This window comes from Danio rerio, chromosome 4 (genome assembly GCF_049306965.1).
Source record: "Danio rerio strain Tuebingen ecotype United States chromosome 4, GRCz12tu, whole genome shotgun sequence".
Taxonomy (NCBI): Eukaryota; Metazoa; Chordata; class Actinopteri; order Cypriniformes; family Danionidae; genus Danio; species Danio rerio.
The window spans coordinates 6,522,474-6,545,000 of NC_133179.1; the positions used below are offsets into that span (position 1 = coordinate 6,522,474).

General features: G+C 33.7%; 2 protein-coding genes and 1 long non-coding RNA gene across 18 annotated transcripts in view; 1 reads left to right on the forward strand and 2 right to left on the reverse strand.

Moving 5' to 3' along the window:
- Window positions 1-5,899, reverse strand: part of LOC141381572 (uncharacterized) — a 32,351-nt gene extending 26,452 nt beyond the window's left edge. Inside the window, exons 1-2 of one of the 2 annotated variants that reach the window (XR_012401800.1) lie at window positions 5,861-5,885; window positions 5,650-5,706 (exon numbers count right to left, since the gene is read on the reverse strand). This is a non-coding gene — a long non-coding RNA (uncharacterized lncRNA). Of the gene's footprint in view, window positions 1-5,649; window positions 5,707-5,860 lie in introns of both variants that reach the window. The other variant, XR_012401799.1, reaches the window with a different exon arrangement.
- tfec (transcription factor EC) overlaps window positions 1-13,742 on the forward strand; it is an 80,895-nt gene extending 67,153 nt beyond the window's left edge. For 5 of the 6 annotated variants that reach the window (XM_073946142.1, XM_073946143.1, XM_021475033.3 and 2 more), the window contains 5 exons: window positions 4,389-4,434; window positions 5,690-5,746; window positions 7,355-7,430; window positions 8,199-8,346; window positions 12,323-13,742. In XM_073946142.1, coding sequence (XP_073802243.1) covers window positions 4,389-4,434; window positions 5,690-5,746; window positions 7,355-7,430; window positions 8,199-8,346; window positions 12,323-12,778 — 783 coding nt within the window. In that variant the 3' untranslated portion in view covers window positions 12,779-13,742. 6 annotated transcript variants of the gene reach the window in all.
- Window positions 13,743-18,767: 5,025 nt separating this feature from the next.
- The window catches only part of mdfic (MyoD family inhibitor domain containing), a 348,344-nt gene continuing 344,584 nt past the window's right edge, over window positions 18,768-22,527 (reverse strand). For all 10 annotated transcript variants that reach the window (XM_073945437.1, XM_073945438.1, XM_073945434.1 and 7 more), the window contains one exon: window positions 18,768-18,921. The gene's annotated coding sequence lies outside the window, so the exon portion shown is untranslated. The remainder of the gene's footprint in view (window positions 18,922-22,527) is intronic.

Genomic DNA, 22,527 nt, shown 5'->3' on the forward strand with positions numbered 1-22,527 from the left:
TTCAAACTATCTTCTTTTGGGTTTGACAGAAAAAACAACTCAAAAAAGATTTTTAATCCCTCGAGGGAGAAAAAATAGTAAGTAAATTAACATTTTGGGGTGAACTAGCCCTTAAGAATTCTCCCTTAACATACCAACACAAATCTACAATTTCCTCCTGTGGAAAAAATCCACACTTAATTCGTTAACTAAAACCCCTGAACATAAAAAGCACACGCTGCATCTGTCATTTTAAAAATGAATCAAACACATTAACAACACAAACACGTGCTGATCTCTGGCCTGCTCAGTGAAAAGAGGTTTGTCTTTGTGTGAGGTCAGACCGAGTCCAGTTGAGAGTCAAAGTTCACAGTCCCCGTACTAAGAAAAAAGGGGAACAGACTTAAATCTCAGGCTTTAAACAGTAGAACAATACAGATTAGCCTGTTAATGACGTCGGCATGCAGAGAGGTATGTCTCAGAAGAGAAGAGCCCAGCTGTGTTAATGACTGATCACTAAAACGCAAGGAAAGCCAGCTAGTAAAGAAGTCAATTCTGCTAAATGCACAAATCACAGTCTGCTGAGAAACAGCCATTTAGTTAAAGCCTCGAGGTAAGACACTACAGCTCAACAAGGTTAAAAAAAAAGTAAATAAAAAAAAAATTACTGTTAATAACTGATCAACGAATACCCACAATTGAATGATTAAATTATAAATTGTAATAATAATAATAACTGCAATTGCAATAATAATAATTGCATTAATAATAATAATACAATTATATAAATTGTAAATAATTGTGATTACATTATAAATGACTATTTTGTATTATACATGTTGTGAAATGTTATTTTAAAATATATAAATAATTCAACATGCACTAATTTGCATATATTTCTAGCACAAAAATCTAAAGCTTGGATAAAGTCAGGTTCAAAAATATTGTTTCATTTTTTTGACATTAATTTTTTATGAATATTTTTTTATCACTTCATCAGATAAAAAAAGAAAACACAGTGCAAAATAAAAAAAGTCAATGTTTTTATAGAATAAAACGCATATGTAAGCATATTATGCATGAACATATCCCTCTGTAAACATCTTCACAATATGGTGTATATAAGTGATGCTGAAGTGAAGATTTAGCCCTTTAAATGTGTATTTTAAAGCAATTACTATTAATTAATAATAAAGTAAACACTTAAACTTGTAATTTGGATGTTTTCTTTTGATTAGACTGAATAAAATAGCACTCTATGGCAACCTAAAAATCTCCAAATTGACAGATGCTTCAAAAACAGTGTTTATTTATGATGTCTGTGAGGGCCGGTTAAGTCTAGATGAGATACAGCTGTGGATACATCAATATAGCATAATATTTGTGACACTGTACAACAGTAATTATTTTTACATTAATGTGAGGGTTGGGTTTATGCTTGGGGTAGGGGTAGACACTAATAAAATACAGTTTAATGGGTCATTTAATAAATAATATTAATAATACTCTGTATAATAACTGTTTTTACATGACTTTGATTGCTGAGGTAAGGGTAGATTTTATTGAAATAAAACTTAATGGGTAAATTAATATATAACATGAATAATATTCTGCATAATTACTATTTTTATATTACTGTGATGGTTGGAATAGGGGTAGACTATAATAAAATACTATTTGATGGGTAAATTAATAAATAACATGAATAATACTCTGTAAAAAGACTGTTTTTACATTGCTGTTCAGATTGAGGTATAGAGGGAGATGCTAATGAGACAATTTAATAGGTAATTTAATAAATAATGTGAATAATACTCTGCATAATTTCTGTGATGGTACTAGTATATATCAATAAATTACAATTATTGAGAAATTTAATAAATAGCTTCCATTAACATCCGGCTACAGCTGTATCCCTTCTAGCAACAACCATGATAGGCAAAGCATCGCTTGAGTAATGATTACAGCCACACTTGAATTCAGTAGATACGTATGCCAAACTCATAAACAATAAAGAGTATGATGGAAACAAATACGGCAGATGAAGCAGAGGCAGTGTTTGAATAAGCAGTGGAGCTTATCAGATTGAGCTAATATCTTGTCTCCCAGTGGACTTGTTCAGACATGATACCATGCTTAAACGGATCAATTCGTTCTAATTAGCCATACAGCACGACGCGTCAAGCCGCTTCCACGTGTCAACATATCTGCTTAACATGATGGGAATGGATTGAAGTGATTACGACGGCAGCAGTCAAGGGCCCGTGGCAATCGTTCATGTTGATAAGCGCTTTTTCCTTACACTGAGATAGAAGAGAGCACATATATTGGCGGAGGAAATACTTTATGACTCACTGTTTCTGTCCTCTTCTTTAATCCTTTAAACCGCATTTGTTGATGAGAATTTTATACATTTGGCTTGGTGACAGGGGCGTAGCAACCGGGGGGGACAGGGGGGATACATTCCCCGCACTTTTAGAGACAGACCGTTTAGAAACAGGTGATTAAAGATGTAAACCTTAGGATTTCATACAGCTGTCCCCCCACTTTTGAAATGTCCACTACACCCCAGCTTGGTGATATTGGAAAATAAGAAAGGGGAAGATTGTTATAGAACATATATTTGTGTGTTTGTGTTGCTGACTGGATTGTGGCTTAAAACTGATCAGTAATTTGAGCTCATAGTAATAGAAACTAAGAACTTAATACATTGTTTAGAAAACAAAAAGATTTAGTTGCTCCACAGCGCCCCCTTTTTGTCTTCTGATGCGCTGGGCTGGTTTGATTATTTTCTTTAAATATTAAAATACTATGAATTTATACAAAAAGTGGGTCAAAATCGTTGATGGAAATTTAAATAGTTTTATTATGGCTATGTAGAAAAATTAAGCATCCATCAGGGTGTCCACGGGGTCTTAAAAAATATTAAAAGTTAATAAATCAATGTTGAGAAATTTAAGGCCCTTAAAAAGTATTAAAAATTCTTACATGCCATTTTGCAAGGTATTAAATTTTATATCAGTTTTGATTAAGCAATGTATGGTTGTATGCTGAAGTTTGCCTGAACTAAATCAGCGGATACTAGGACGCTGTGTAGTTTATAAAATCAATGAAATCCTGCTGGATTTGACCTCATGCTGCTTTGTTTAAAAGATTTGTATGTAAAAGATGTAAAAAATGCCATCTGATATTTTCCTCTGAAATTAGCATTTCTAGGCTTATGTGTATGTTCATTAATATCACATTCATGGCAAAAATAAGTTTTTTTCCTGGTCTTTAAAGTAAAATATCTCAACATAAACAAAGAATTCAGAGAAAAATGTTCAGAAATATTAAACAGCACTCTTTTTTTTGCATCTGAACTTTTCATGTATAATTTAGTTTTCAAATATTTCAAATAATAATTTTTAAAAATATTTTAAGTTATATTTAACACGGCAAGGACATATTAAAATTTATTATATTTATACTTATAACATTTAGTTTTTTAGTTTGGTGGGAATAAAAAAATACATATACACACTGCTCTGGTCAATATTTAGCTTCCTTAAGAACTATTTTTTTCAATTGGCTACAGAAAAAACACTGTTATTCAATAACTTGGCTAATTACTCTAACTCGCCTAGTTAAAATAATCAAATTAAGCCTTTAAATAGCACTTTCAGCCACATATAGTAATATATTACAGACAAAAACAAGTTTGTAGAAATGAGAAACTATTTTGTTAATAATCTTCAGCTATGTTACCGAGGAGGCAGAACTAACTATGATTCACTACACTAGATAAAACACCTTATAATATTTACTAATGCTCTACTATAAATCCTATTGAAGGTAAATCCTACATAAATAAACTCTGTTGAAAATCACCTATTTAACATGAACAACAAGAGTTGCAAATACTATTTTGTATTATACAATGTTATCTTTAAATATATATAAATCAAATATTACTTAATTAAACATGCACTGATTTGCGTATATAACAATCAAAATAAAGTTAGGTTTAAATGTATTATTTCTTTTTTGAGTCATTTCTAATAGAGGGGATTTTGTAAACTTTTTTTTTTAAATCACTTTATTATATAATAAAGAATATAATATAATATAATATAATATAATATAATATAATATAATATAATATAATATAATATAATATAATATATTATAATATAATATAATATATAATACAAAATCAGTATTTTTGTATAATAAAATATAAAGATCTAGGCATATTATCCATGAACATATCACTCTGTAAAAATCTTCACAATATGCACATAAACAAAACTTAAGTTTGGTGTTTATAAGTGATGCCGGATGCAAAAATACTTGCTAAATGATGAGTGGTGTGCAGAATTGATGCGTTGTGTGAATGTGGACTTACTCTGTGTGTTTGTCCTGTGAAGGTGTCCCTGAACAGCAGCATGCTGGAGGTGTACGGTGCTGATCAAGGTATGACTTTGATTTTTGATGACTTTGACTGGTATGATTTTGGTTTTGTATTTCCCTAATATTTCCAGCCAGGTTTTAATGAATTGCAATATTGTTAAAAAACACAGAACCTTCAGTTCTGATATACAAACAGACTTCAGTTTTTATATGTTCTCTGCTTAAAACTCATAAACAAACAATTATAATCGGTTCATGAGATCGGCCAGATTATTGCCGATCCAGTCATGAATGAGATTATCATCCGATACTGATCTGTGGCCGATTGATAGGAGCATCCCTAATTATTATTACATAATAATAATACAGAATAGAAGCCATTTAGATTTAAAAAGTATCCATATGCACAAATAAAATGCAGGAATATAAACACAGTTTACACAAATATAATGTCTTTTATAGCCGTTTCTACACAAGTCCCATTCAACAGCTTTATTCAACACAATATAGTCTTTCATTCCTGAAGTTCGAGGGGACCAAAAAAAAAATAAAAAATCGGCGGCCATACTGTAAATAGATCAAGCAAAGCAAACCCAGACGGGCTCATCGCACATGTGTTATTTCAAAAGCTTCGTCTGTGAAAGCCAAACACAACGCTGTATGTTTCATGTTATCGTCCAGCTGTCTTATTTTAAGAGTCTCAGCATTGTGTGCCTCTCATTCTTCATTATCAATGCTTCAATAAGCGGAATATGGTAGCATGTATTCTTAGCATGCACAATGACTCCTTTGTGAGCGCCTATTTCTATTTTTTTTCTTATGAATGTCACGCATCAAGTAAAGCTAATTGATTCAGGAAATAGAAAGGATGCCTGGAGAACTCTTCACTCCGGCAGGGAAAATAAGTGCATTACTGTCTTTTTCCACATACGAGCGCTGCACGGCACTCTTGTTTGGTTACGCGCGGCTTAAATGACCTTATTGAATCAGCAGAAATGAATTGAGAAATCCAATCACTGCTCCCCAATTATATAATTTGTAAGAATGCGAATGGGAATATGAATGCAGAGGCGTTCGGCAGATTGGCTAATCGGAAGGTCAGGGAGGATTAAAAGAAGACACACAGCTTTACAAGAGATCTGGTGTGGTGGACGAGTGGATGAATGATAACAGTTTATTCACACACTAAGAGGGGTTTGTGTTGATGCACGTGATGGAGTGCTAGGAAGGAAGCTGCTAGAACTAATCACACTACTAATGGTGAATGGTGAGGTTCACCTTACTCTGGATGACTGTAGCGTCTTTTCTTTTCTTGCAGAACATGACACCAGGGTCCTGGCCAAAGAAAGACAGAAAAAAGACAACCATAATCTAAGTAAGTGGTTTTTTAGGCTTTACACATGTTTGGCAACTAAATGAATTCCCCCCCCCAAAAATAGCTAAAGGGTTAGTTTATCCAAAAATGACAATTATTTTGTTAATTACTCACCCTCATGTCGTTCCAAACCGATGAGACCCTCAGAACATAAAGTAAGATGAAATCTGAGAGCTCCCCTATCCTCCAATGTACCAACAATGGTACCGATATGTGCTGAAAAAAGTATAGAAAAAACAAATAGATCTTCAAAACTATGGAAGCATGTGAATAGCAAACATCTAAATCTGTTTTTGTATTTCAATTTGCATTTGTATTATATAATTATACAACATAATATGATTTCAATTTGAAATTGTAATTATATAATTTACACTTGCCATTTCCAAACAGTTTTAAAATGTCAATTGCATACTATTGTTAATGCTTCATAAGTTGCAATATTATATTGAAAATGTAATACTTTAATTAAATTATTGTGTGTAATGTAGAAGCAGAAATTGTAGGAAAATAATCATGTTATTTATCCTAAATGCATTTAGACTCACAGTTGAGAAACATAGCATTGTATTTTCAACATTACACTGTGAGATGTTGCTAGCAAAATTCATTTTGAATTTGCAGAAATTAACAAAACAATAGGCCTAATACAACACATTATAAGATTAAAATATGGAAAAATGATCAGATGGTAATTTCTCTCAATTTTCCTAACAGCACTCGGTAACAGTTCAGCATGCTTTCACTTTCGTTTTCCACATGAAACACACATTTACCGGTAGGAATGACATCTCGACATACTCATCATTCTCTCTTCATATAGCCGTATATATAGCTATTACATAACCATAACACACTGTGAAATAGCCTGGTTCTTTAGTTCGTTGGATTGTTTTGCATTCTCACTACAATCGATCCGCTCCAGAGTTAATTTCAATCGAGCCGAGACCACATCATTCAGGCGATCTTAAACCGAATGATTTGGCTCGGATCCGAGCAAGATTGCGGGATTCACATATACTGCACTAACTGGGCAAACGAGATATCTTCACAAACAAATGTCTGGATGTGAAAGCACCCCAAGACTGTATTTGCACACAATTGACAAACAGTCAAACAGTTACTGTCAATTTTCAGTTTTGATTGCTTAGCAAAAGTACATTTAAAACAAACCCAAACATCATGATTTTTAAATAGTTTCAAAAATACTTCAACTTAAGTAGAGGATTGATAGTTTTCATAATGTTGCAAAACAAACTCCTATTGTAATGTACTTTGGGGGCTCAAATTAACTCTATAATACATTACTAAAACATGCATGGCTGCTTTGCGATCAAACCATACACAATTCTTTAAGGTCAGAGGGTATATTTTGTAAAAATTTAGGAGTAATGAGATTCATTTCAAAATGCTTTTTTTTGTGCGTCATTTTGGAGAGTCAAGTCACTCGACAAAATGTGCGGGTCATTTAATTTAATCACATTTAACAACAGGCTATTTTTACTTTAATAATGAATACTTTATAAAACATGTGTGATCGTTTAGATTTACTATTGTATCAGTATTAAATTTGTGGTGTATGACTGATTTTGTTCTTGAAATTCGCAGTTGAAAGACGGCGGCGATACAACATCAACTACAGGATCAAGGAGCTGGGAACACTGATACCCAAATCCAATGACCCGTAAGTTGAAATCTGACAAGATTCATGCATTAACAGTCTGAACTCTGAAAGTCTGGAAGAAGAGAAAACTGCAATGACACACAGATAGACAGGGCAAAATGACACTGAAGTAGAGAGAAAATGACAGCACTGAGCTCATTTCTCAAGAAAATACCCACAGAGCGAACAGGCCACCATTTAGATGATGGAAATGAGGTTCAAGGCAAAGTATAGACCATTTGAACTAAAGTTTAAGCACAGCTGAACCCGGAGATGAAGTACGGCGCAGACAGGGAGTCCATCGGCCCTGGCTTAATTGAACTTTTTATCGAATTTAAATGGAAGGCGAGTGCTGTCACCTCGCCATTAACACAAGATAAAGGAGATTATTAGCCGCGATCAGGCCAACATCTTATTCCAAAGAAAGAGACAATTTCACGACACTTTCCTCCTTTTAAAAAGTAATGGTATCGGGAATGACTGCACTTTACTTCAGCTTCCGAACTTCTTTTTTTTTTTTTCCCCGACACCTATTTTTGCTCGGGGATTAATTTTACCATACAAGAGGCTGCAGAATGGTCTTTCTTGCAGACGTACTTAACTATTCCATTAAAATTCCCATTCAAAGGCAAGGTAATGTCCGAGAATGAATAATTGGCCATGTAAATCACAGAGGAGAGAGAGAGAGAGAAAAAAGGAGACCCTTGTGAGGCTTTTCTCTGTGTATGAAAGTTCTGCTGATGCGAAGGCGCTGTTGAGAAAGGTTATCTTTTACGTTTTTTCTGGCAGTGATATGCGCTGGAACAAAGGGACGATCCTCAAGGCCTCGGTGGAATACATTAAGTGGCTGCAGAAAGAGCAGCAACACGCTCGTGATCTGGAGAGCCGACAGAAGAAACTGGAGCAGGCCAACAGAAGACTGCAGCTACGGATCCAGGTAAAGAGACTGAGAACAAGAGGAAAACTGTCATGAGAGAGAGAGAGACATGGCAGACAGCCAGGGTTGGAGGAGTCAAAGACCAAAGGCAAAGAGAGATGTGAAAAAACTGAAGGATTTAATGCTGAACAAAAGAAGAGTTAGGGTCAACGTAGCTTTTAAAAAGTGGAAAATATACTTTAAGGCTACTTATCTTTACTGCTATACCTATCAGATGATATTCAGTTTACTAAATTGATAGCAATAAAAGGATCATCTACTCATTATTTACACATACTGAAGTGGTTTCAAACCTTTAGGAGTTTCTTTTTAAATGTTGAGCACTAAAGAGGATATTTTGAAGAAGGATTAAAACGTGTAGCTATTGACTTTAATAGTAGAAATAAAATATTTAGGAAGTCAAAATATCTTCTTTTGTGTTCAGCAAGTCAAATGGCTTTAAAGAAGTGAAGGGCGAGTAATTAATGACTGAGTTTTGGTGTACTATTATTTTAAATCAACGTTTATTTGATGATAATCTTCAAATAAAAATAAACATCAAATAAATACAATAAAATTTATGAATTAAACGATTGACAACATTTCTGCTTGCATAAATTTGCAAACTGAGTTAGATTAACATTCAAACTGCATTAAATTAGCCTTGATTATATAAGCTAATTAAACAGATTAGTAAATAATAATAAGTAAATAAGTCAACAAATGACAATAACAGGGTGCCTGCGGGGTCTTAAAAACTCTTAAAAGACTCTTTAAATTATAAGAAAAGTACATTTAAGGCCTCAAAAATGAGCTGAAATATTGTGTTGTAGGTCTTAACTCATTTAAAACAGGTCTTAATTTTGCGTTGTCCACGTAAAGGTACTCAACTGGGCTGACATCCACCCAATGACCAACAATACATCTCAATAGACCTTATTTTTTATTCAGGTTTTTTCTTCCTTAAATTAAAATATCTAATTACAGTAAAAAATACAAACAATTACACAATTCCTCATGATAATACTGAGCCATTCAAAAGAAATCCTTAGTCTTTAACCCTGTATAATGGCCTTAAAATGGTCTTAAAAACCCTTAAATATGACCATTGAAACATCCAGAAACCCTGCATAAATTAATTTAATAATTTCCTTAACAAAATAATAAAAATAAATGATTAACAAGTGAGTTATTTGAACAGTAAATGATTTAACCTCATCAATCACGCAAAAGACAAAATAATGTGTTGTAATGGTGAACAAAGACTAGTTTTAGCTTAAAGAAATATGAGTGGATAAACAAAAATAAACACTTTATTGTTATATATTAAACAACTGTATTAAACACTAGATTAAAAATATAGAAAAATATTGTGTTTATTTTTGCTACTCTCTGAAAAAGTACAGTAGCTTGTCACAAAAAAACTTAAGAAAGAAGAGTTAGCATCAACAGCGGAAAAACTACTTAAAGGCTACTTTTCTCTACTGCTATAGCTTATAAACTATCAGATGATGTTCAGTTTACTAAATTGACAGCAATACAAGGATAGTTTACTCATTATTATTTCAAACCTTTATGAGTTTTTTTATATGTTGAACACAAAATAAGATATTTTGAAGAAAGATGAAAACATGTATCAACCGACTTTCATAGTAGAAATAAAAATACTATGGAAATCAATGGTTACTGGTTTCCAGCTTTCTTCAAATTATCTTTTTTTGTGTCCAGCAGAAGAAAGAAAGTCAAATGAGTTTTAAACAAGTGCAGGGCAGGTAATTGATGACTGATTTTGGGTGTACTATTACTTGAAATGTATGTTTATTTGATGATAAACTTCAAATAAAGTTCAACATCAAATAAACTAAAAAAAATCATGAATTAAACGATTGACAACATTTCTGCCAGCATTCAAATTAAAATTGCAGTAGACTAATAATGAACATTCAAACTGAGTTAAATTAACATCCAAACTGCATTAAATTAGCCTTGATTACATAAACTAATTAAACAGATTTAGGTAAATAACTAAAAAAATGACAATAGCAGGGTTCCTGCGGGTTCTGAGAAGCTCTTATATTGTAAAAAGTAAATTTTAGGCCAATATAAAACATTGAAAAATATAGTGTTTATTTTTGCTACTCTTTGGAGAAGTAGCTCATCACAAAAACAAATGAAAACTGAACAAAAGGAGAGTTAGGGACAATGTCGCTTTTAAAAAGTGGAAAACTACATAAAGGCTACTTTCTTTACTGCTAAAGCTTATAAGCTATTAGATGATGTTCAGTTTACTGAATTAATAGCAATTAAAGGATAATTTACTCAGACTGAAGTGATTTCAAACCTTTATTAGTTTCTATTTATATGTTGAACACAAAATAAGATATTTTGAAGAAAGATGAAAACATGTAACCACCGACTTTCATAGTAAATAAACATTCAAACTGAGTTAAATTAACATCCAAACTGCATTAAATTAGCCTCGATTATATAAACTTATTAAACAGATTTAAGTAAATAAGTAAAAAAATGACAATTGCAGGGTGTCTGTGGCGTCTTAAAAACTTTTATATTGTAAAAAGTAACTTTTAGGCCTTAAAAAGTCTCAAATTCACTGAAATATTGTGTTGTAGGTCTTAAATCATTTTAAACAGGTCCTAATTTTGCTTTGTCCAAGTAAAGCTTCTCAACCGGGCTGACATCCACCCAATGACTAACAATACATCTCAATAGACCTAAGTTTCTTCTTCCTCATTTTAAATTCTCCAATATTAAATCCTTCAACGATAATGACATGCATGTTTTGACTAATCTTAGTGATTGTTGACAAAATAATGTCAAATTTCATTAAAATAATCTATTTCTCTTGCAATCTATTTCTCATATTACTCAATACCGCCACACATTAACTGAGCGTCTAAATGAGCTATTGCGCTGTCTCCACATGTGGATATCTTCAGCTGAGGCATTATTAGCATTCGCTTTTGGATAGTGAGCCTGAAGGTAATTACTATGAGGGCTAATTGTGATGTCTCCGCATGTGTGAAGAAGACTCGCGCCCGCTCTGTGAATATGTCAATACTGTGCTAAATGTAATGCATAAATTCAGACGAGGAGCCCGGCTCTTCAAAGTTATTAGCCCTCATAATGTAATTCCAGGACCAATGGGCTCCTGACGAAGCTGTCGCCGCTATTTGCTAATCAGGTAATTACCTCAGTTCACCACGGTTCAGATCGGAGCCAAAAGAGTGCTTATAAACATCAGTAGGAGTCGCTCAGCTCGCGGTGAATTTACCTTTGTTTTAAAGCTGAACTGCTTAAAAGGATTCCTCTCTTCGTTGAACACAGAAGAGGATATTTTGAAGCATGTTGGAAGCCAGGAGTCATTGATTTCCATAATATTGCTTTCCTACAATGGATGCCGGTGTTTCTAGCTTTCAAACATTCTTCAAAATATCTTCTTTTGTGTTCATCAGGAGAAAAACAAACAAATATGGTTTGGAAACAGTAAGCGGTTATAGTTGGCGGTTCATTCCACTGTGATGACCTCTGCAATAGAGAGCTGTGAGGTGGCAGTGCTAACCACATAAGCTCTCTATTGCAGAGGTCATCACAGTGGAATGAACCGCCAACTATTCCAGCACAAGTTTTACGCAGTGGATGCCCTTCCAGCTGCAACCCAGTATTGGGAAACACCCATACACTCTAACCTTCACACACTACAGACAATTTAGTCTATTCAATTCACCTATCAATTCACCGGAGCACCCGGAGGAAACCCACTACAACACTGGGAGAACATGCAAACTCCACACTGAAATGCCTACTGACCCGGCTGAGACTCAAACCAGTGACCTTCTTGCTGTGAGGAGACAGTGCTAACCACTGAGCCACCATGTAGCTTGTGTCTATGTGTAGATGCTCAAATTCTGTCACAGTTAAAAAAAGTCAAGTATCCAGATCCTCTTTAACCCACTCTTCCCATTTTTATCACTGACAGGAGCTGGAGATCCAGGCTCATGCTCATGGTTTGCCCAGTATGACTGCATCCATGGGCACAGTCGAACTGTCATCTCACCTCCTAAAACAACAGCATCACCAAACCCAAGCCACAGCGGCATCTCAAAGCGCCCAGGCCCCACAGAGCACCCAGCCACCTATTTACCCACAAGAGGGAGTAAGCAGCCCAGAATACACCCAACGGACTTCCTTACCAAGCATAGTTGGAGAGCAGTCCGACGGCTCCAACAACTTCTCTGACCCGCTCTCCCACTTCACCGACTTCTTCTGCAGCACCCTCAAGGAGGAGCACCAGCGGCTGGATGAGATTCTAATGGACGACCCGCTCTCGCCGTTCGGGACAGACCCGCTGCTGTCAGCCGGGTCGCCCACTGCCGCCTCTAAAGAAAGCAGCCGAAGGAGCAGCTTCAGCTCAGAGGAAACAGACGATCTCTGACTGGACGGCACTCTCAGAATGACCTCCCGTTTCTTTTGGATAACGAAGACGACATGCAAAAAACACAAACAAATAAAAGGGAGATTGACTGATTGATCTGATTGACTGTCTGTACAGCAATAATAACACTGGTTATGTATTATATGATCCCTCCATCGCCAAATGTACAGCTGAAGTCAAAATTAAGATTTTTTTTTCTTCCTCAAATGATGTTCAACAGAGCAAGGAATTTTTCACAGTATTTCCTCTAATATTTTTTCTTCTGCGAGAAAGTCTTGTTTTATTTTGGCTAGAATAAAAGCAGTTAAGTCATTTTAAGGTCAATATTATTAGCCCTCTTAAGCAGTATTTGCTTTTGGATGGTCTACAGAACAAACCATTGTTTTACAATGACTTGCCTAATTACCATAACCTGCCTAGTTAACCTAATTAAGCCTTTAAATGTCACTTTAAGCTGTATAGAAGTGCCTTAAAATATCTCGTCAAATATTATTTACTGTCAGCATGGCAAAGATCAAATAAATAATTTATAAGAAATGAGTCATTAAAACTATCATATTTATAAATGTGTTGGAAAAATCTTCTCTCCGTTAAACAGAAATTGGGTAAAAATATACAGGGGTGGCTAAAAATTCTGACTTCAACTGTATATATGTGAAAGTTGTCAGCTCTTGCTGTGTGACCAGATGAGAGAAAGATATGTTGTGCCTTTACTGAAAGCAGGACGATTGTTAAATTATTACCAGTGATGCAGATGTAATCGTGCTTAGCAAAAGTGCAAAATCCTAACCTCTTTATGTTTCATACATAATGTATTTTTCCACAAGCATACTGTTCACGTATTTATGTTTTAATCCTTGTATTCTCAAAAAAAAAAAAAAAAAAAAAAACATTTCTGTTACTTTTATATATATATATAACTATAGGGGTGTGGGAAACACAATAAACCCCATTGTTTTTTTGATAATCTGAACGTTTGGTCTCTCATTTCGTTCTCATCTAAAAGTTTCAGTCAATTTATTAACCATTTTCTAAGTGTATTATCATATTTATATACAATCTACCACTGATTTACACCTAAAAGTCCAAGGCTCTCGAAAAGCAGGTGAAAAAAGTTAAAAAGCCTTTAATCAGGGTTCCTACACATTTTTACTACAAAAATTCCATGACTTTTCCATGATTTGTTTTTCAAGTAAGTATTCATGAACTAATGTTTCATGCAACGTCTACATACGCATGGTAAAAAACAATACATGTTCAAAGTTTATTACAGCTCATACAACAGTTCCGTCTGGTTCTCGATTCGGATTGGCTGAGAGCCGTGATATATTTAAGTAATATCAGCACCCGTACAGCCTCTATACCGTTTGTGTATCCGCTTGTTAAGTGTGACATCACGCGAAGGGTCTGCCGGGTCCAATCGCTCTATTCAACTGAATGGGGAGACTCATGAAATGGTAATAATAAACGTTTACAAAGCGATTTAATGCTTTCGAAAATCACGATCGCAATATATATGTCCATGCCTAAGATCCGATGGCCAGAAAGTGATGAATTTTTTTATAAATTGTTAAATTTTTGGTATTTGTTATGCAGCAAGTCCAGAGATTGTTGTGTACACTATGATTTTATATAAAATTAACTTTGATGTGTGATAGGAATAAAACGTGAATAATCGAATGATTTCTCCACTCAAATGAATGGCGGCTTGGACCCGGAAACAGTATACATACGTCACAAACACGTCACTACTTAACCAGCGGATTACTCAGCCCACATATATCTGTGGAGTTTTAATGCCACCAGTGAGACGCCCTGTCTTCTGGGAGAGACAGTTTGATTGACATGCTGATTGAGGATGACCACCGACCGCACACACACCACTAATGACACTCGCCTAACCCCTAATTATACACTAGTGCTCTTTTTGACAGCCACTGCGCCAAAGTTTAGCAACGAAGTGTGAGGATAAAACCCACACGAGACGCTCAATCCCAAACGAGACGAGCTCTAGTGCATATACAAATACTAACCGTCATAAATAGTTAGCAACAACATGTAAAGAGTGTGAGCTCTCTTTCGAGTCGGGCAGATTTAAACTTTTATTTTGGCAGCCTTCTAAAGAAACATTTCATTAGCAGACACTATTTAACCAAAATCGAAAATGAAATAACACATTAATAATACAACAAACGCTAGCGAGAAAAAAAAACACGTCAATGCATTTGAGCAGATAGCCCGTGTTCATCAAAAGCCTGTCTAAATTAATGTTTGAGAGTGTTATTAGCTTATATGTTTCTCAGTAATGAAATGGAGAAAAGCTTCGACTTGCATCTCGCGCCGCAAGACGGAAAAATAAAATTGAGCTGCCACATCATTATCAAGCACCGATACTCTCCAACTACAAAGTGCTGAGTGATGTTTACGCTTAATTGGCCGCAGCAATTACCCAAAGTAAATATGGATTTTCATTAAATTACAAACATGGACGAGGCCGTGTGGAAATCATTTCCATGAATGCAATTTCCTTTCTCTCAGCCCCTTCCAAGCCATTTTTATTTTTCCTGTGCAAACACGGTCCTTTGATTTATTTCAATATGGATAAAGAATTTAAGGAGGAACAAATATTATGGAGGGGAAAGCAATCATAGTATTGTATGGCGTATACTGTATAGAGGGAGATCTACAGTTTTTGTAGTCAGATGAGAGAGAAACTTGACTTTGTTTGCTTTTTTTAAAGGAAATATGAGTGGAAGTTGCATATGGCAAACTTGGCAGCATGATGCTTGTGTTTTTTTTTTTGTGTATGGCTAACTGGTTTACTGCTAGTCAACATCTAGGGAGTCCATTGTATTGTATAATTGTATTGTAATTTATTCATTCATTTTCTATCAGCTTAGTTTCTATGTCAGACGTCGCCACAGCGGAATGAACCGCCAATTATTCCAGCATGTGTACTTGCATATACTTACATCCATTTGCACACACACATCACTACTCATTCACTACGGACAATTTAGTTTATTCGGTTCACCTATAGTGCATGTCTTTGGAATGTGAGGGAAACCGGAGCACCCAGAGTAAACCCACATGAACATGGGGAGAACATGAAAACTCCACGCAGAAATGCCAACTGGCTAATCCGGCACTCGAACCAGTGACCTTCTTGCTGTGAGGCGAAAGTGCCTGAGCCACCATGCCGCCCAACACAAGATGTTTTGAGAAAAATTTAACTAAATCTGTAACCATTGCTTTCTATAGTATTAGTTGTTCCTACTGTGGTAGCGGTTGCCGGCTTCGAACATTCTTCAAAATATCTTCTTTTGTGTTCTACTGATTTTAAAAAGTGGTCTAGGTTAAAACACATTTGAGTAAATAGTGAGTAAATCTAACTATCCCTTTAAAAAGGTTTTACAACCAAATATTAGTACTCATAGACATTCTTTTGATCCATATAGTGAAGAACGAATCCTTAATAAGATGCTAGAGCCACAATTTTGTGTGTTGTGGAAAAAAATGAAAATAATAATAATTCTAATATAATTTGATTAATTTTCTAGATGTTTTTCCCTAGAGTATTTGTTTTACACTGATGTTATTGATTAATATGTTTGTGTCTGTAATATGCACCGTTTCCCTCACGCACAAAACATTGTTTATACTAGGGCCTGTTAGTTAACATTAATTATCATACAGACATAGTTAACCTGCAATTTTGAGTAATTTTATCAACACAAACTGTTTTCTTTCTAAACCTAAATTGTTTATAAAATATACGTATTTAAAACTGCTTAATGAGACTCGTTTTATTTTTTTCAAATGCATATATTTTTATTAATTGATAAATACATATTAAAAATAATCATTAAATAATGCACACAAAGTGCTAATACGGTGTATATACAACTGTCAAGACTCATTCAACACAGTAAAATCTTTACATTTTTCATTCATTCATTTTCCTTCGGCTTAGTCCCTATTTTCCTCAGGGGTCACCACGGCTGAATGAACTGCCAACTTATCCAGCATGTTTTACGCCGAGATTTTAATCTAATTTTATTATTTTTCCCTAGACCAGTGGTCCTCAAACTTTTTTCATCAAGTACTACCTCAGAAAAAAATTGTCTCTCCAAGTAGCACCATAATGAGCAGAACTGAAATACAGTAGAGCATAGTAAGCCCAGTAAAGCAGCTGAAGCTCTGTACAGTTCAAAAACGTGGCAGATTAATTCCTCTTATTAAGAATAATTATTATTGTCAGCCACTTTAAACATAAATAGTATGAACGTTAACACCGTACTGTGCTTTTATGTAAAAAAAAAACAAAAACAAATTAAAAACGTAACATTTAAATTAAAATGTGCTTACGGTAAAAAGAAAAGTGCTGTACTTAAATGTAAAGTATTAACATATCGCAGCCAATTCATTAACACCTGAAAATTTGCCTGGACCTTAGAAATATAGGCTATATATCATATAATGAATACTATTATATGTAGCATGTAAATACTGTGTGACATATTTGATTCCTCCGCGCACCACTAGAATGTGGTACACGTACCACAGTTTGAGAACCACTGCCCTAGACTATTTGTTTTACTCTGATGTTATTGATTCATATGTTTGTGGCTGTAATGTGTACCACCGCCCACCCACCACCACCACACAAAACATTTTTATACTAGGGTATAATACTCATTTTCTTTTCAGCTTAGTTCCTTTATTAATCTGGGGTCGCCACAGCGGATCGAACCCCCAACTTATCCAGCATGTTTCAATCAGCGAATGCCCTTCCAGCTGCAACCCATCTCGGGAAACATCCATACACTCTCATTCACACACATACACTACGGACAATTTTTCTTACCCAATTCACCTATACCACGTTTTTGGACTTGTGGGGGAAACCAGAGCACCTGGAGGAAACCCACACCAACACGGGGAGAACATGCACACTTTTAGTGCCTATTAGTTAACATTAATTATCATTATTGCAATATCAAGAGGAATAACAACAACAAAAGAACAGAAAGATGTTATAATACACAGACACATAATTGTGCATGTGTTATGATGTTTTTATGTCTAGTTCATTCTAACCAAAGCCAAAAAAAACCCATCACAACCTCTAATATGAAATAAATAAAATATAATTTTAAGTTTAAATGACATAACAGTGTTTTGACTTTCTCAAGCTAACATGTTCATTATATTTTTGTCATAAGTAGATCCCTGTTTTAACGTAAGTTCCTGATTATCTAGACCAGGGGTGCCCAAACTTTTTTTGTATGAAGGACCAAAATCCAAATATCATTGAGAGCTGTGGGCTGAAAAGAAATATACTAAACTAGATTACATTAAAGTTCATAATATTTATTAATAAATAGTAAGAATTCATTTGAATCATATTAACTAAGGCAGTATAACTTTAATTATAATGTATTGCAATTAAAACAATCATAACAGTGTAGTTGAGTGCTGTATACACTAGTCTAGCAGAATCTGCCTCTGCATTGATTCACTCACCAGTCTCTGCATTGTCGCTTATGATTTTAGTTAGCTTTATTGTAGCTTAACAATAAACCAAACTAATATAAGTTTACATAAAATTTGAAATGACAATCTCTAAACCATCTCCATCATTCTCATTCTCTTCTCAGATGCGATGGTTGGCCAAATCAAAGGTTACCGTGGGCCAACTTTAGGCTCTAGTTTGGGCATCTCTGATCTAAACCATTAAGAAGTTTATTAGTAACATGTATCAATTGCTGACTGACCGTACTCATTAAGTATGGACAAACAATAATTGCCTCTATTGCTAAAGTTAATTTCTCACCCTTATAGAGAGGCTACTGAATTATATAATATTTAAAACGCACTCGTTAAACAGAGATAAACTGAAACTAAATCTTCCTCAGACGTACTGTATTGCTGTTTATATTCATTTGACTGGGTAAAATGCATTTGTGTATTTGTGTGTTGCTGTTACCTGTGGTGTGGTGAATGTGTTCCTGCAGTGTTGTGTGTTTCCAGCAGATGGTGCTAATAGACTGAGCTCCTCATATTAAGCCTACACAGTCAGTCACTCAGTCTAAACAGCCTCTGGATCAGGACTCGCTCAGCTTCTGTAAGTCTGTAAGTCTCTAAAACAAACAAACAAAACAAAATAATGAATTGGAGATTTTTACATTTAACATGGTAACACTTTAAAATGATGGTCCATTAGTTAATGTATTTACTAACATGAACAAGCTATATTAGTAATACATTTATTATGTTTGGTAACATTAGTTAATATTATTTATTTAAGTCAAAAACTGTTAGTTCATATTAACTCGTGGTTCATTAACTAATGTTAAAAAGCACAACTTTGGATTTTTATAATGCATTAGTTAATGTTGAACTATGAATAATAAATGCTTTGCAAGTTTATTCATACTTAATGTTAGTAAATACATTAATGGATCATTATTCTAAAGTGTTAGCTTTAAGATTTGTAAAAGGTGAAAAGTTAATAATTAGATCATCCATATTTAATTATTGTATAAATTGTTGTACATGACTGACATTATTTATGAACAAGACAGTCTTTTATTTATGTCTACAATGTGTGTAAGTGTGTGTGTTGGATAATGCATAAATAAATAAATAAATAAAATAAATAAATAAAGCAAGTAATTAAATTAAATAAAGTAGAAAGTAAGCAAGCAAACAAACAAATAAATAAATAAATACATAAATAAATAAAGCAAGTAAGTAATTAAATAATGTTAGTAATTAAGTAAGCAAGCAAACACAGAAGTAAATAAAGTACGTAAGTAAATAAATTAATAAAGTAAATAAATAAAGTAAGTAAATAAGAAAGTAAGCAAGCAAGCAAATAAATAAATAAAGTATGTAAGTAAATTGATTAATAATGTAAGTAAATAAATAAAGTAAGTACGTAAGCAAGTAAATAAATAAATAAATGAATTAAGTCACGAGGCAAGTAACTAAGTATATATAAGTAAATAAATAAATAAAGTAAGCAAACAAGCTAGCTAAATAAATAAATAAATAAATAAGTAGTTAAGTACGTAGACAAGCAAGTAAATAAATAAATAAAGTAGGCAAGGAAGTAACTAAGTAAGTACTGTAAGTATGCAAGCAAGTAAATAAAGTAAGTAAGTACGTAAGCAAGCAAGCACGTAAGCAAGCAAGCAATTAAATAAATAAATAAATTAAGTAAGTGAGTAAGCAAGCAAGCAAGCAAGCAATTAAATAAATAAATAAATAAATAAATTAAGTAAGTGAGTAAGCAAGCAAGCAAGCAAGCAAATAAATAAATAAATTAATTAATTAAGTAAGTGAGTAAGCAAGCAAGCAAGCAATTAAATAAATAAATAAATTAATTAATTAATTAAGTGAGTAAGCAAGCAAGCAAGCAATTAAATAAATAAATAAATTAATTAATTAAGTAAGTGAGTAAGCAAGCAAGCAAATAAATAAATAAATAAAAAAGTAAGCAAGTACGTAAGCAAGTAAGCAAGCAAGCAAGCAAATAAATAAATAAAGCAAGCAAGCAAGCACGCAAGTAAATAAATAAATAAATAAATAAAGTAAATAAGCAAGCAAGCAAGCAAATAAATAAACTAAGCAGACAAGTAAACAAATAAATCTAGTAAATAAATAAATACAATTTATAGTGTAACTTAAACTCACAAAATTGCTATTTAAATTTTAATAATACAAAATATTAAATTGAATCAATTCAAGCATAAAAATCTACTTGAGATTGTAACAAATTAAATATGATTTGACTTATAATATTTTAAGCACTCACAAAAATGTGTTGCAAATAACAACACACATTACAGAATCACTGATTCTCACAAACTTATCAAATTTACAAACTCATTAATATTACTTGTATGTTTTTAAAAGCCTTTATATCACTAGTATTATTGATACTCAGAAATGTAACTGGCATTACTTGGCAATGCAGCAAATGAAATGAAGTGAACAAAAAACAACATTCAAAACAATCAATCCACCACTGATTCTAACATCCAAAACAATTGATGCAAACACTTGGAATGCAGCATGCTTCATTCTCCAGAGTCTTCATGTTACCCAACAACAACACAGATATTAGATCGTCACTCAAATCAATGAGACATGAGCATTTAAATGTGACCAATCAGGATTATTTACAACCCAGAGATTCTCCAGGTGACAGCAATTGCGTTAATATCAGCACAACCTTCCCGCATTTCACAAAAGTCCCACATCAGTGTCTGAATGAAGAGCCGAGCCCGGAGAGATGAAGAGCCTCCAGCTGCGGCCCCTCGCTATAAAAGACCCTCGATGAGATTTCCAGAGAGCCAATGAATCCAGCCAGATGCCCAAACATCACTTCAAACAAATTGACTTCCAATTATTTAGACGCACACTTCCAGATGTGGCGCAGATGCAGACGGCAGCTTTATTTCTCGGGCTGCCGGAGTGTGTTTTAAATCAGAGGGTGGAAATCGTGCAGGACTGTCATTAGCACAATCTGAACCCGCTGGAGCTCAGGACGGACATTAATGGACAAGATCATTTACAGAGAGACGGAGAGAGTTATGGAGGAATGGAGATGTTTGCTAATTCATTGGAGATGCTGCTCTGAAATGATTTTACAAAAAGCGATCACAGCAAAAAGCTTACTTTAACTTATTTATATATATATTTTTAAAGTTATATGATGTTTAACTTAATATTTGTAGTCAGTTTAACTGATGAAACTTGATACGACTAGAAAAAAATCATGTGACATTTGATTGATCATGTGATGAATCATGTAACTATAAAATGAAGGCAGTAATTTCCTTTTAAGTCTAAAGACGAAGCTTTTGAGGGGAACTGGCTGTTTATGCTTACCTGATGCATATTCATGAGCACATATTAATATTCAATCACAGGTTTACTTGTGTTCGCAGGTGTATGTGTGACGGCAGCTTTCATATGTTCACTTTGCCAAAATTCCAGAGTGAATTTTGACATAGTGATAATCGTATGAATTGTAGCAATACAACATTAATTTAATTCAAGTGTGTTTGTATAGCTCTTTTTACAATAATCATTTTTCAATTTATTACTGCATTACAATTAAATTACAATCAATTATAAGTTATTAAATACAGACATTGTTAACCTGCAGTTTTATAGCATATAGGTGATGTCTGTGTACATGTCTAATATATAAAATATATAAGTGTATTTGTGTATTAAGCGTATGTGTTGTTCTTAAAGTCCTCAATAAATGGTAATATGTTATAGTCGTAATCAATCAGCTGATATGTTAATTAAGGGAGTGATAGGCCAACGTAATGCTATCTAGCTGCTGTTCAGCTTTAACTAAATACTTAATCATAAACTTAATCTTTATGCTAAATACAGATTTCTAGTTTTTAGGAATGAAAAAAATTTATTGTAACAACAACAACAGCAACAACAACGGTTTTCTTTCGAAATCTAAATTGTTTATAAAATATAAGTATTTGAAACTGCTTTATGAGACTTATTTTGTTTTTTTTAAATGCATAAAATGACTTTTATTACTTGATAAATACAGTTAAAGTCAGAATTATTAGCCCACCTTTTATTTTTTATTTTTTAAAAATATTTTCCAAATTATGTTTAACAGGGCCAAGAAACTTTCACTGTATGTCTGATAATATTTTTTCTTCAGGAGAAAGTGTTTATTTGTTCTGTTCCCGTCCAGCTGC